The following is a 15,981-nucleotide window of genomic DNA, read 5'->3' as shown; positions in this document are numbered from 1 at the left end:
TTAATTTTTTTTTAAATTTATATTACAAACATGGGGCATGCTTTAAAGTTTGGCGGACAGCCAGACTGATGGACTACTGTTATGTTTCATATAGGTGCCCCAATATAGGCTCAGGTGGCAACATAACCTCTCACCTATATTTCCCCTGCCATTTCACTACATAACGATTCTTAGGACTTGCTTTTTACCTAGTTAAGGTACTGCTAACAGGACGCGGGGTTTTCCCTGAAAACTAGCCTCATCCATTATGCATGAGAATTCTTGGAAACTCAGCAGGACTACCATCTCCTGCATAATAACTATGTATAAGGGGCAGCCTTCCGTCATCCTAAGTCCGACATGACACAGCAAGGTAGATCCCCTGAGGGTACAACTTTGGGTATATAAACACCTTGCGGGGTGTCCATCTCAAGACCAAGACAGGGTCTCATAGTCTCTCACTTCAGGTAATGGGGTTGACTTTATTCTGAAGGGATTCTTGGCTCTACACCTACATACATGCTAGGTACACTTTGTTACATCTAGTTAGGGTTGCATCGTAGGAGTACATATTTTACTGTCATATATTTTTATACCTGCCTGTATTCATTGTTTTAGCACTATGGTAAAAATCTACCATCCTTTTACTCCGCTGGTGCTTATAATCATTTATATCTGTTTCTGTCTAATGGTTTTTTCAGCACACCTGTTTTACAATACAATGACGCTGGTTCAATAAATGCTTATTGAAAATGTTCCCACCATTTATTCTGTGTATCCATCTGAGACCAAGTGAGCACTGTTTCCACGATCCCTGACGGGACGGAGTTGTCATGTTCGATAGTTGCCAAGAACTATTCTCTCCATGGTAAAAGGGGTTTCTAGTGGCAATGTGAGCTAGCTGGTGTACAGGCAAACATACACAGTGTAGGGGTCTGGAATCAGTCTGGGCACCAATCTCACAGTCTATGTTGTCTAAACATGCAGATCCTATATGGGTTTATAGGAACTACACGACATGGCGCCGCCAATGTTGGTTTGGTACTTATTTAATCGTCAAATCATATAAGTAGTTCAGTCCTGCTGTTCTCAGAGAGCCCTACTCTTATTTTTCCAGAGATGTCTGGAGTGGGAAGGGAACATTCCACCACAGCTGAGTAGGCATATCCTCTGTATTGGCTGTAGGTTTATCAAACTTGAAGGACAAACAGTTCCTATTGTGCATAGAACCTTATCTCAGTTTCCTGCACCAGCACAACATGCAGCTGCAGCAAGGGAGGAAGGAGAAGATGAAATAAACATAACGGCCGCACTGCGCCCATTCCAGGAACCGTACCATACTTGTGCATCTGCATTACTAAATTCAGCCAACAATCGTCGTATGTGGTGGTAATGTTTGGCCACAGTTTTTATTCTTATTACATAGTCACACTTGTACAACTCCCCCGGACACCCCTTGGAGGCCGGGGCCATAAATCGTTGTTACACATTATTACAAATGCGATGTCACGCATTGTCAGCTGGACATCATAAATCATGGGCCATAAATCATTGTGCGTCATAAATCATTCTGCCACAATTGGCCCTTACTTTGTTGCCATACATCACTCTGCCTGATCACCATAAATCAGCAGCCATAAATCATGGGTCATAAATCATTGGTATATCATAAATCATTCTGTCACAAGCCATCATAATTCCGTTGTCATAAATCATTTTGCATGAGCATCATAAATCATGGGTCATAAATCATGGGTCATAAATCATCGGTATGTCATAAATCATTCTGTCACAATCTGTCATCATTCCGCTGTCATAAATCATTCTGCATGAGCATCATAAATAATCACCCATAAATCATCGGCTGGCCATAAATCACTGGTTTGTCTTTTTGTTAATTTGCAACTCCTAGGGTCGTACATCACCCTGACAGCTCGTAGATTGTTCTTTGTTGTTTACCACGCCCCTTTTGCGTGTGGGGGTAGCCTTTTCCCTGGAGTTAGGCCCCAACTCGCTACCTTGTTAGTCTCTTGTGTGCCCCACCTTCTGGCGAGGGCTGGGCTGCGAGCGCCGTCTCCGTTTGCTACCCCAATTTTGTCAGGCGCACTCACCCTGCCGTGCGGCATCCCAAAGTGAGTGGCCCTCCTTCTACACACCGCCCTGTCGGTGTGCTCCCATAAAATACCAATACACTTGTTGTTTCCGCCGGTAGATTTGCACTCTCTGTGCGCTCTCGCTGCGCGGGGGCAGTTTCCACCCGGAGTTAGGCCTCAACTCGCTACCTTGTTACGACTGTTTTGTGCCCTGCTGCCTGGCGGGGGCTGGGCTGCGAGTGCCATCTCCGTTACCTGCCCCCGTTTTTGGCCAACTCACCCTGCGTGCGGCATCCCAAAGTGAGTGGCCCTATTCCCACTCACCGTCTGTCGGTGTGTCTCCATATCCAACCCTTGTACCCGTAGTTCCTTTGGTTTTCGTCAGCACTGCGACGCTGCTGCTCCCTAGGTGTGGGTGGGTGGGATTCGAAAATCGTTGGCGCCGCTCCACCAGCTACCATGATCTGCAAGTGGGCTGCCGCAGGGGGAGCGTCGTCTTATATCTCCCCTTCCTCTTCCTATTGTTCTTGGAAGGGGGGGTGGGGGCCTCAGGGCGTTTCGCCCTGCGGCGCTTCCCGCTGGCGACAACCAGTTCCGTTCCTTGTCGGGCTCTGGTGGCCATTATGGCCCCAGCCCTCGAGCCCCCTTCGGGGGCAGCCTCTGCTATAACGGCCTCACTGCGCCCATTCCAGGAACCGTACCATACTTGTGCATCTGCATTACTAAATTCAGCCAACAATCGTCGTATGTGTTGGAAATTGTTGGCCGCAGTTTTTATTCTTATTACATAGTCACACTTGTACAACTCCCCCGGACACCCCCTTGGAGGCCGGGGTCATAAATCGTTGTTACACATTATTACAAATGCGATGCCACGCATTGTCAGCTGGACATCATAAATCATGGGCCATAAATCATTGGGCGTCATAAATCATTCTGCCACAATTGTCGCTTACTTTGTTGCCATAAATCACTCTGCCTGATCACCATAAATCAGCAGCCATAAATCATGGGTCATAAATCATTGGTATGTCATAAATCATTCTGTCACAAGCCATCATAATTTCGTTGACATAAATCAGTTTGCATGAGCATCATAAATCATGGGTCATAAATCATGGGTCATAAATCATCGGTATGTCATAACTCATTCTGTCACAATCTGTCATCATTCCGCTGTCATAAATCATTCTGCATGAGCATCATAAATCATCAGCCATAAATCATCGGCTGGCCATAAATCACTGGTTTGTCTTTTTGCTCATTTGCAACTCCTAGGGTCGTAAATCACCCTGACAGCTCGTAGATTGTTCTTTGTTGTTTACCACGCCCCTTTTGCGTGTGGGGGATAGCCTTTTCCCTGGAGTTAGGCCCCAACTCGCTGCCTTGTTATTCTCTTGTGTGCCCCACCTTCTGGCGGGGGCTGGGCTGCGAGCGCCGTCTCCGTTTGCTACCCCAATTTTGTCAGGCACACTCACCCTGCCGTGCGGCATCCCAAAGTGAGTGGCCCTCCTTCTAAACACCGCCCTGTCGGTGTGCTCCCATAAAATACCAATACACTTGTTGTTTCCTCCGTTAGATTTGCACTCTCTGTGCACTCTCGCTGCGCGGGGGCAGTTTCCACCCGGAGTTAGGCCTCAACTCGCTACCTTGTTACAACTGTTTTGTGCCCTGCCGCCTGGCGGGGGCTGGGCTGCGAGCGCCGTCTCGGTTACCTGCCCCCGTTTTTGGCCAACTCACCCTGCCGTGCGGCATCCCAAAGTGAGTGGCCCTATTCCCACATACCGTCTGTCGGTGTGTCTCCATATCCAACCCTTGTACCCATAGTTCCTTTGGTTTTTGTCAGCACTGCGACGCTGCTGATCCCTAGGTGTGGGTGGGTGGGATTCGAAAATCGTTGGCGCCGTGCCACCAGCTACCATGATCTGCAAGTGGGCTGCCGCAGGGGGAGCGTCGTCTTTTATCTCCCCTTCCTCTTCCTATTGTTCTTGGAAGGAGGGGGGTGGGGGCCTCAGGGCGTTTCGCCCTGCGGCGCTTCCCGCTGGCGAGAACCAGTTCCGTTCCTTGTCGGGCTCTGGTGGCCATTATGGCGCCGGCCCTTGAGCTCCCTTCGGGGGCGTCCTCTGCTATAACGGCCGCACTGCGCCCATTCCAGGAACCGTACCATACTTGTGCATCTGCATTACTAAATTCAGCCAACAATCGTCGTATGTGGTGGTAATTGTTGGCCGCAGTTTTTATTCTTATTACATAGTCACACTTGTACAACTCCCCCGGACACCCCCTTGGAGGCCGGGGTCATAAATCGTTGTTACACATTATTACAAATGCGATGTCACGCATTGTCAGCTGGACATCATAAATCATGGGCCATAAATCATCGTGCGTCATAAATCATTCTGCCACAATTAGCCCTTACTTTGTTGCCATAAATCACTCTGCCTGATCACCATAAATCAGCAGCCATAAATCATGGGTCATAAATCATTGGTATGTCATAAATCATTCTGTCACAAGCCATCATAATTTCGTTGTCATAAATCATTTTGCATGCGCACCATAAACCATGGGTCATAAATCATGGGTCATAAATCATCGGTATGTCATAGATCATTCTGTCACAATCTGTCATCATTACGCTGTCATAAATCATTCTGCATGAGCATCATAAATCATCAGCCATAAATCATCGGCTGGCCATAAATCACTGGTTTTTCTTTTTGCTCATTTGCAACTCCTAGGGTCGTAAATCACCCTGACAGCTCATAGATTGTTCTTTGTTGTTTACCACGCCCCTTTTGCGTGTGGGGGGTAGCCTTTTCCCTGGAGTTAGGCCCCAACTCGCTACCTTGTTAGTCTCTTGTGTGCCCCACCTTCTGGCGGGGGCTGGGCTGCGAGCGCCGTCTCCATTTGCTACCCCGATTTTGTCAGGCGCACTTACCCTGCCGTGCGGCATCCCAAAGTGAGTGGCCCTCCTTCGACACACCGCCCTGTCGGTGTGCTCCCATAAAATACCAATACACTTGTTGTTTCCACCATGCCGCCAGGGAGGCTTCACGTCTCCCTGCAGCTCCCTCCACATCTGGTCAGCTCCGCCGGCAATCTTCCCACAAACGCAATGATGCGCTCTGCTCCATCTTTGCCCTTCATGCCCTGACACACCTGCATCCTTCTTCGATGTCTTACAGTACTGCCTCCGCCCGCCATGGTTCATACCTCTAGCTGTGTTTCGGGAGGCTGACGTCCGGTAGGCTCTGATGCCAATCATCAATCCAAACGCCATGGTGCTCTGCTCCTTCCTCGCCATTATGCGGTGGGACACTTGCGTCCTGTTCGGAGTCTTACAGCGCTGTCTCCTCTCACCATGGGCCATTCATGAAAACAAAATTGGGAGACAGTCAGATATAGCTTGTGGTGGCATGATACAACATACATTACTCACATCCCATCCTCTACTTCGCCCCTGCTCCTGGAAGGCTCTTCCGGTAAGCACCTCTGCAAAATGGTGAGCCTGAGTGGTATTCGCCCGGCTGCACTCCCCGCTCCACTGTGCTTAATTCCTAGCCTGGTAGGAAGGCAACCTGCATTCTACTGCCCGATGCGCACCTTCCCTGTAACCCCAGTGAGCAAGAAACATGATTCTATGCCAGCACCATTGCATGTTGCGCCAGGCCGAACCTCCCGGGTTGGCACACACCCTAGTTTAATGCGTCCTTTCCCCTTCTAATTTTGTGGTGTCCGTTGAAGGACGGTGACCGTCTGTCCAATATTCGGACTCTATCGCTATCTGGCATTGTGGTGTCGCAGGGTTGTCCCTGCTACACCACAACCTCAACCTCTCCCACGCTCCGCAACTTAGGTTTACGGTAACTACTGGATGGGTCGCGGGACCTCAGTGCCATCTCCAGCTTCAGTGGTCTGGTTCAATTCTGTTGCCGCTAGAAGAGTTTTGTAATCTTTATTCTTACTCAGCTGGCTTCTGGTGTACAGCTAGGTCACCGCTCACCCCTGTGTAATGTACTTACTATTCAGCTAGTCCTCTTGGTATAGACCCCAGCGCTGTTACACCTGGAGTGTAATGTGTTACTCGCCATAATCTGTTTTCGCGGCACCGCCTTTTGTTCTTTGCTAAAGCACTGCGACTAAACTTGCGAGGCTATGCCGCAATAAACAGGGGTATTGCTGCTTTCCGTTTTTGGACTAGCTAATATCTCCAAGGGAACACAGTCCTTTTTGGTATACACAGGACCTAATGTTACGGCATTTTCTTGTAAAACACTCCTCAGGGGCGTAACACAGGCCCCCGCAGCCCCCGCAGTGCGGGGGGGGGCACTGAGCTACAGGGGGCCCCCTCAGCACAGTACTCCGGCCTGACAGCTTCAGATTAAATCCGGAGTGGGGGCCCCTCTGTGTACCTTGCAGGGGGGGCCTTTCAATTTTCGTTACGCTACTGACACTCCTGAGTGTTGTCAGCATAGGACAGGATTTCAATGGCGTAGGTGCAGATGATGTTTGCTAGATGGATTTTTTAAAGAAAAATAATAAACAGAATGGCCATTTATTTGTGGAAGCTGAATCATGCAAAAGCACTGTTTCTATTTTATTCCAAGTTAATTGTTGTGCACCAATGAACAATGCAACTTTAATAAGGAAAGAAAATGTTCCATTGTTCGACTGGGGACTGTGAACCTTGAAGCAGCAGATGGAATGGGCTTTTCCCAGAGAATAACTACACTTTCTATGGGTTTTTCAAATTGAACAACGGTTCCTGGTAGGAGATACATCAAATTCTTTTAAGTGGGGTAAATATATCAACGAACGTCGAGCATTGCTTGAGTTTCTATTCGTGTTTAAAAAAAACAAGCTAACATATTGATCAACATTGTTGCACATAATTTGCACTCCAGGAGGGAAGCAATTGTTTTTGCTCTAATAAAAAATAACTAAATCACACAGTATATACCGATATATCCCACAGATAAACCAATGATTGAAATAAATATTCAACATTGTGCCAGCTTCTCTGCATAATCACATTGAGCTAAGGGTCGCCTTGCTGTAGCCAAATAAAATGAGTTGACATGGTGCAGAGGATGCCTGACAGTATAATTGAAACGTAGTTGCAGACACCCATGGTTAGAATAAATATTTAGGGGCAGGTTTATGTTGCCTGGTGCATCTCTGCAAATCAGCTGGGATGCCAAATGCAAAAACAAAAGTTGATGGACAGAATGCAGAACAATGTCATACATTCACCTCAGTACAGAGATCTGGGCCTAAATCCATTGTTTTTTTGCTCCCCATGTCATTCCAGTTTGAACCCAGCCATATGCAAATCAGTCTTGACCCTGTGCCTCATGGGAACAGTCCAGTCCGAACTGCCAAGCCAGGTCCTCCCTGGACTGGAAACAAGCATCCTTGGACCGGTTTCGGGGTTTCACCCCTCCTCAGCCAGGATAGCTTGATTTCAGTGGCATGGAGAGCACAAAAGTGACGCAATGGCAGCGTAAAAGTGGCGCAAGTCCAACATAAATCTGCCCCTTATTGTCCAAAAAACCTAAAACTGTATAACATACTTTAGGGTCCTTTCTGATTGACCTGTTTTATTTGAACATAAATGGGAGTTCTTCTGATTACAGTACTCATAAATGTTTTGGAAAACCTGATCTATCATGGTTTACACACCCTGATTTACTAACGCAAAAGGAGAAAAGATATAGAAAAGTTCAAGAAATGTGCAACAATTACAAATAGATATGTATGCGCTAAAACTAAAATGCATAGTTATAAGTTCCAAGCAATGTTTTCTGAAGTCAAGTGCATTTGAATGCAGATTGGTAATATTTCCGATAGACTTTAACCCAAGACATCGAAAATTCATATTTTTAATGTGACTTAGCAGCATGTGAAATTCGTGAAAATTGCATTCATCTAACTATGCAACATTTTGGCAAAAATAAATGAAATTATTCTTAATTGCACAAAATTCAAATCTGTAATTGTGCGCAATATTTTAGCTTGATATGCGTTCTGTGGAGCAAAACATTAATACCTGAAATGAGATTGCACATGGATGAACATCTTTCTCTATTCACTGACCCAATTTTAGAAGTAATGTGAAAAATGATTTCTATTTGCCTATAAATGTGGGGTTGCAACCTAAAACAGAGAGCATGTTTTTCTTCAAATAGTCTTTGAGTTCATCAAGGCATTTTTAAACTCTGTGTTTTTCAGGCTATATATAATGGGGTTACAAAGTGGAGTAACAGCAATATAGGACAAAGAGGAAATCTTGTTGACTGAATATGTTGCTGTGGGCCGCACATAGGTACCAAAAAGAGAACCGTAGAATAAAACAACTACGGTGAGGTGTGAAAGACATGTGGAAAATGACTTGTGCCTCCCCCCTTTAGATTTAATCTTTAGGATAGATGAGATGATTTTAATATAAGAAGTTATTATTAGGCTAAAGGACATTACTGCCACTATAGTACCCACAACATAAGTTAGGGTCTCAAATGAGTGTGCATCGCTACAGGAAATCGTCAGTAGAGCTGCCACATCACAGAAAAAATGGTTGATCGTGTGTGACTCACAGAAGGTCAGTTGAGAAAACAACACTACATACGGTAATGGAATAATGAAACTTGATACCCATGTTCCCAAAGCCAGGCGGGTGCACACAGCCATACTCATGATGGATGTGTAGCGTAAAGGATTGCAGATGGCAGCATAACGATCATAAGCCATTACTGCCAAGAGAATATATTCTCCAGCCACCAAGACCATGAAACAGTACAGCTGCACCAGGCATTGAGTAAAAGAAACCTGCGTGCCTTCCTGAAAAAAGTGGGCCAACATGTGTGGGAAAATGACTGTAATGTAACAGATGTCATTGAAGGACAAATTTGTGAGGAAGAAATACATAGGTGTGTGCAGATGTGGGTTAAAGTAAATAGTTGTCATGATTATAAGGTTTCCTGCTACAGAGAAGAGATAAATAAGAAAAAATGAAGCAAAAAGAGGAACTAGTAGTTGTGGAAGATCTGAAAATCCTACAATCAGTAAATAATGTACTGAACTCTGATTTTCTTCTTTCATTTCTCCAGTGATTATAGGAAGTTGTATTTGAAGACAACCTGCAAAGAAACATAAACAATGTCAGTTAAATTGGTGAAGCTTGAGGACAAGATAGTGTTACAAACGTGTGTCAACAACCCACAAAAAAATATTGAGGGGTCGATTCAAGAACTGAATTTGGTAGTATGATTAACAGTACTACAATTGCACTACAAGATGCTATTCACTAACCTTGGCGCAGAGGTCTTAGGCTTAGGGGGGTGCAATACACTCTGCTTCACCAGCAGAGTTTGCAGAGTTTTGCCCACTCCGAGTTCCACTGGGAACATGGAGTTCTGGTAAAACTCCACCAACCCCCGCATGACGGGGGGTTTTCTTACACGTGGCTCACCAACATTCGGTTGGTGAGTGCTAGCTAGACTGTTTTCCTACAGCACAATTTTTGTACACTTGAGAAAGCTGCTACACGAGCAGAAAATCAACTTGACCGGCAGAAAGAAGCAGCTCCCTCTGTTGTGTCTCCTGGTGCTATTGGTGCTGATTTTATGATGTGGAACAAGCTTCCAGTGCTAAAAATCTACACGAGCAGATCAACATCCTGAATTCTGCCTGCTCGCAGCAACCCGTATAATCTCTCTAAGTTTTTATGCAATTCCACAGAATTCTGCATTGTGAAATTCTGCAAGTTCCACCCATGCCTACTTTCCCGCCTCCTCTCCAATCTTTTATGTGTGGGGAACTCCGCCTCAAACGCAGAGATCTATGCATACATAGGCCTACATTTTAGAATGCAAGAGACCATAGTAAGTGGCTAGAAAATTAGGAATACTTACTGTAAAATGGGTGGGGATAAGGGAGAAGAAAGGAGTGATTTAGGGAGGGTTAAAGAGAGGTTTAGTAAGGGACATATACCCATACAGAAAATAGTAAACCCATCACCAATCGCATTTCTGAGGTTACAACAGCCAAAAAGGGCCCAACACAGACCTGAGTAAGGACAGCACATTTTTTCCTATTTCGATACAAGCATTGAAATAACCCAACATACTTATGGGTTGACCTCCATATCCACCTGGATTTATGTCCATTCTTGACAGTCTGTTTTTCTTTTGAAACCACTTAGCATATGTCTCACTTGAAATGATAGTAATATGTGAGCAAGAGTCAAATTTCATGTCTAAAACAATATCATCTATCTTTACTTTACCTACAGGATGATCATTACATTTTCTTTCAACAACTTGACATATAACTTCTTTTACCTCACTGTTAGTCACTTTCTTGCTTTTAGACTTGCAGTATTTTATAAAATGACCTTTTTTCCCACACCCATGACAGACAAAACTTAAGGCTGGACAAGACCTTGAGTTAGCTTTATGTCCAAATCTTCCACATCTCTAGCATTCATAAGTTACTTTTTGTGTATCATCCTTCGTTCCTTCCTTTTCTCACTTTTAATTTGACAAACTTTCTCTTGTACTTCTTCTACAACAGCTTGACTTTTGACTTTGTCACTTTTCAATTCGTTTACACATTTTAACGTGTTCAACTTTCTTTGCAATCCCAATTACTTCTTCTAGATGTGGTTCATCTTTGAGCCAAAGTTCTTCTCTAATCTTCTCTTCTCTGCATTTAAGGACAAATTGATCACGTTTTCTTTCTTTGATTGCACCTCCAAATTTACAAATTGATGCTAATTTACACAAGCCAATTATATACTCTTCCAACGATTCTTCTTTTCCTTGTTCTCTCAAACCAGAATTATACCTCTCCATTATGGTGCTGACAAGTGGCAAATAATGTATGTCTAATTGTAAAATGCTAATTTCATATTCATCTAAACCACGTTGTTCTTGGACAGATAATGTTGGCAAATTCTCTAAAACTTCTTGACCTTCACCTCCTAAACAGTTCAATAAAAATGAACACTTTCTTTCTGCACTAAGATTTGTTCTGCATACTCTTGCATAATGTGCACATTTTTTTTCCATTTGCTCCATTTTATTGAAGGTTCCCCAGGGTCACTTAAAAAAATGGTGGTGCAGTGACATTCTGCATTTTGTTTAATTCCTATCAGATGGCTCTTTTTAATAAAAATTAAATATCTAAAAAAAAAAAACTTACTCACATGAATAATTTGCTAACAAATTAAACATTAAAATGTTTTTAACAGATAGATTGTACAGGATTGAATTATACTATTTTCACTGTATATTTTAATAATGTCAACAGCAAAAGTTATTTCCGACTTGTTCTGACATTACCCTTCTTGGCATCAATCTGATTCACTTCCTCGAAACCTGACACGATGACTCATTAGAAAGAGAACGAGTACACGAATGTCAGCTACTCCACCATGTGGGAGATCACTGTACAAAGAAAGTTTCCTCCTTATAAGGCATACGATTGTAAACTTTCTTTTTTTTCCCTTCGTTAGTTTTTATAACTAATCTTTACTATAGTGCGCAGGTATTAACAAACGAAATGTTGCGCGTCTCACTCAGCGCGTCTTCTTACGCATCACATGGAACGTCTTCACCGTGACGCTCGCGTCTCTCACAGTGCGTTTCTAATGTTGCACGCGTATCTTTCGTATTTTTTTAAATCAAAACGAATAATTACTTAAATCCTTTTACACTATAACTGATATATGGAACACGCTTCAAGACTATGAGCCTGTTATGCAGCAACATGCCTTGAAACACATGGCTGCATGTATTATTACTCTCTGGGGAGCAGTGTTTTCCAGGAGGGATGGCCCCCCAAGTGATGTATGACATCCGGGACAGGGCTCATAAGTCTGAACTTAGCCCAGATGAAGTGTATAGAAATGTGGAAGTTTTATTAAAATATCGAGAACGGATGCATCAAAAGTGTCCCTCGTGGGACACTCAGCATCCTATGCGAGAAGTTCATTCTATCTTTCATCCTGAAATACAGCAACTAAAGGATGACCATGGCGTGGTGACTAGACCTCGTGTAGAGGCCCGAGTGCAGGAGCAATGGGTTTACACCCCCTGGAAGAGGAGTGAAGTCCTCTTGCTAAAATCACAATTACCCGACCCCCGTAAGAATCCCACGGCTTAATATAAAGAACTCACAGAAGCGGCCTCTTCGGCCGTCATGGCCTTAGCTGACATAGAGCTATTTTTTGCATTGTTAGTTCCCATTGATGTATGGCGTCAGGTGCATGATCAGGACCATGCTCAAGAATTAGGCTGAACATGGGAGCAGATAAAAGAGTGGGACAAGGATCCAACCCTTCCAAGACCAAGCTGCCACTCCCAAGTGCAGGCCCCCTTCCCAAGCTCAAGCACACCCTCCCATGCCCAAGCCAAACCTCCCAAGTGCAAGCCCCTGCCCCCAAATTAGAACCTTAAGGGGCCTGGCATGTCTGCCAGCTGACCCTTCCTGGGAGGTTCCCTTGGCAGTGTTTTGTTGGAAAGATCAGTGGCAAACCTGTTTCACACCTGCCCCCACCTTCACAAATGTGACTGGCCAATGGGCTGATGATTTTAAGTTAAATCTGTGATACAAATAAAACTGTAACGTTTATTTGTTACACATTAGTTCTGCCACTGTTTTTGATCTGATTGTGAAGTAGTCATTGTGTTGGGAGGTATTACATTTTTTTTTTCTACTACATGTAGTATGATGTGCCATTAACTGACATCATAGTGCTTCAGTAATATGCAACGATAACGGTATTCTATAGGAGATGGCTACCAGTCCATTGATGGTGGACATGTTGGATGACATGTAATGAGATGGGAGGTCATATGGAGGGTATTTGTACCACTGTTGGAGATTGTGATCCACATTTGGCTTAAAGATCTCATGATGGTGCAGTTTGGATATGTGTTGCAGCGACTGACTAGGAATACCACACATGGGGCAAGATGTGCAACCCTAAATTACATGTGCAAACAGGTTAGCGGCCTGTTTGTGCATGCAAAAACAAATAAGACCATGTACAATTCTTATTTAGCGAGTCGCAAAAAAATTGCGTCTCACTAAATAAGAATTGTGACTCGCTATTAGGAAGGGGCGTTTCAAGGGCGTCCCTTCCTAATAGTGACTCTCTACCCCTTGCATGAATTTTTTGCAGTTGCAAATGCAGGGTAAAATATTTTTTAGGGGCAGGCAGTCATCTCAGGGACCACCACCTGCCTTTAAAAATTTAAACAAAAACGTTTCATTTTCTTTTTTTAAATGCATCCCGTTTTCCTTTAAGGAAAACAGGCAGCATTTTTTTTTAAAAATGCTTTATTTATAAGCAGTCCCAGACATGGAGGTCTGCTGAGCCCAGCAGGCCACCATCCCATGGAGAGCCAGCCATTCGCAACTGCGTCGCAAATTGCGAGTGCCTCATGAATATTCATGAGGCATGCAAACAGTGTCTCGGACAATTTTGTACATGGAATTTTGCAACTCCCAAATTGCGACTTGCAATCGAGCGCAATTTATGACTCGCAAATTGTCATGGTCGTATATCTGGCCCATGGATGTTTATATGTGCATCATGTGGTATGAGTTGTAATGGGCATATGTCCACATATGTGAGTTGGCCTTTCGCCTAACACTTCTTCCTGTCTCACACATTCACATTATTGCTGTGGTTGATGAGCCTACTTGCACTTCCACTATTCCATATTTAGCATGATTGCTGTTTGTCATGAAGTTGGTCCCTGGTTAGCAATTAAGCCACAGCTATTGTGCACATGGGGATTTAGAGCCATGTGCAACTTTGACTGTGACCCAGGCCTCAGGCTGTCAGGTATCCACATGGTGGAGTGAGTACTATCACGTATGGGGACTAACTTTTTGTTGTGTAGTACTTACTGAAATCTCCTACTTCCATGGTTTCATGTTCTGGAAATGGTAGGGACAATGAGACCTAGCTTGTAGCTACTGCCCAAAACATTTTATATGTGTGATGGACACATAGTTAGACAATGATCACAGTGTGGGGGCAAAAACCTATTTTCCTCATGTGCACAAAATGTTCTGGATATGTAAGCATAACACACCCATCCACTTATTTACAGAGAGACATATTTGTATCCCATTAAAGGATTTATCTGGCCACAACATGTGTGAATTTCAGTGAGGTACACATTGTACATGCTCCAATTGTGTCATCTAAACCAACCTGTCCAACATGCATATGTTTGCATCCCATTTTTTCAGTCATCGCTGTGGTCACACTAATGGCAGAAATGGTGGGCAGATCAGAAGGAATGCAGTAGAATCCTGTATGTGAACTGGTAGTTTCTTAGAATTGATATACACCCCCTTTAGAGATGTTGTTTCATGCTTGTTGTGATTATGACGCTGTCGATTACATTAGGTATACTTCACTTTCTTCCACCAAAATGGCGGCCTGATGTTGCCTATTGGACATTCAATACTTGGCTAGCGCCTGCAGAAGTTGAAAGTGCAGTAGGCAGTGTTGACTTTGGCAGATACAGCCTTTTTTTTAAAGTATTTGAATTTGAAGGTCGCAGTCCAATGACAAATGCCTATATGGTGCACATGTACGTATTGGTGGTTTGAACTCTTCACTTGCCTGCTGACACTGCTGTGATCGACACCTCCTCTATTTCAGCTGGTGTTTTCCATCTCTGTGAGCTATCTGTGTCCTGTGTAAAAGGAGTGAGGACCCCAACCTTCTATCATGATGGACTGGAGAAGCTGGTGGAAGAGGGCCTTCCCCTATATAGCCAGCTCTATGGCGAACCAGATGAGCACGGAGGTTCCTTACATACGCTCATCACTCTGTTAGAAGGTGATAGATATTTTTAGGCTCATAGTTTGTGCTATATATCCTGTAATGAGCAGGTATGGATGAAGTGAGGAATATGTACTGTTATACTGACACAGACCAGATCTGTAGCCATCACAGTATGCTTTTGGAGATATCTATATCACAATAGCCCCCTCAGAGTGCCACACACAGGTAATCACACATTTAGCATGGCACAGAGATGTATAATCTTCTTTGTAGTGCTGTGTAAATGTTGTGAATATTGTTTGAGTCTACACTGGTTGTAGAGGGCATGGGTAGATGAGGATTTGTGCCCATCATTGGCCATGGCTGAGGCAGAGAGACACAGTCACTCTGGGCTGGCCATGTGAGTAACAGGTTTACCTCAATTTAGTCCTGCAAATCCTTGGATGATTCCAAAATACGTCCCTTACCCCACTATTATAATATAATTGACAGTGCATGTATGACTGCATGTAGTACTATCTTATGTTCTCTGAGCTCAACCGCTCCCCTGACTACTTTAGGTTGGTCCACACTGTGGATGTGTGTGATTTGTTTAGTTTGAGGCATTGATTCCCACAGGTGTGTTGTTACTTGCATTGTAGAGGCCTAATGCTAATATGATATGTTGCCTGTCCTGGTGGTAACTCATGTGTGAGACATTCAACATTGGTTCAGCAGCGTGTTAAAAGGGAACATGTACAACTGGGTATTCTAAAGTTTGTTAATGCCATCCATGTGTCAGTGCCACATGAAGCAGGAGGTATGTTCTTTGATGGTAATAGCAACCACTCCAAATCAGTGACACAATCTCTGCTGTTCACTGAAGTTCACTTGGCCAGAGCATACCAGAGTGATATATGTCAATGAGAAGCATGCAAGCCATTTCATTGTGACCTTTGCGTTTAGTATCATTATGTACCCTGTTGTCAGGCTGTATATTCCCCTTTACAAGGTCTGAATTGTGTGGTGTGTGCTACTGTTGCTCACAGCAGACAACATTTAGGATGGCCCTGCCCTACATGGTGTTGGTGCTTTGTGTTCATCAATGTAGTACAC

The 15,981-nt window shown here is 44.1% G+C and overlaps 1 protein-coding gene across 1 annotated transcript; it reads right to left on the bottom strand.

The window, feature by feature from the left end:
* Positions 1–8,255: 8,255 nt before the first annotated feature.
* LOC146813178 (olfactory receptor 5V1-like) lies at positions 8,256–9,173 on the bottom strand. The gene has a single exon (XM_085615286.1). It carries the CDS (start codon positions 9,171–9,173, stop codon positions 8,256–8,258), a length of 918 nt encoding a protein of 305 aa, XP_085471412.1.
* Between the last annotated feature and the right edge of the window lie 6,808 nt (positions 9,174–15,981).

Source organism: Triturus cristatus, chromosome 7 (genome assembly GCF_964204655.1).
Source record: "Triturus cristatus chromosome 7, aTriCri1.1, whole genome shotgun sequence".
NCBI classification, from domain to species: domain Eukaryota; kingdom Metazoa; phylum Chordata; class Amphibia; order Caudata; family Salamandridae; genus Triturus; species Triturus cristatus.
The sequence above is the reverse complement of the archived record's forward strand: the minus strand, read 5'-3'. Positions and strand labels throughout refer to the sequence as shown.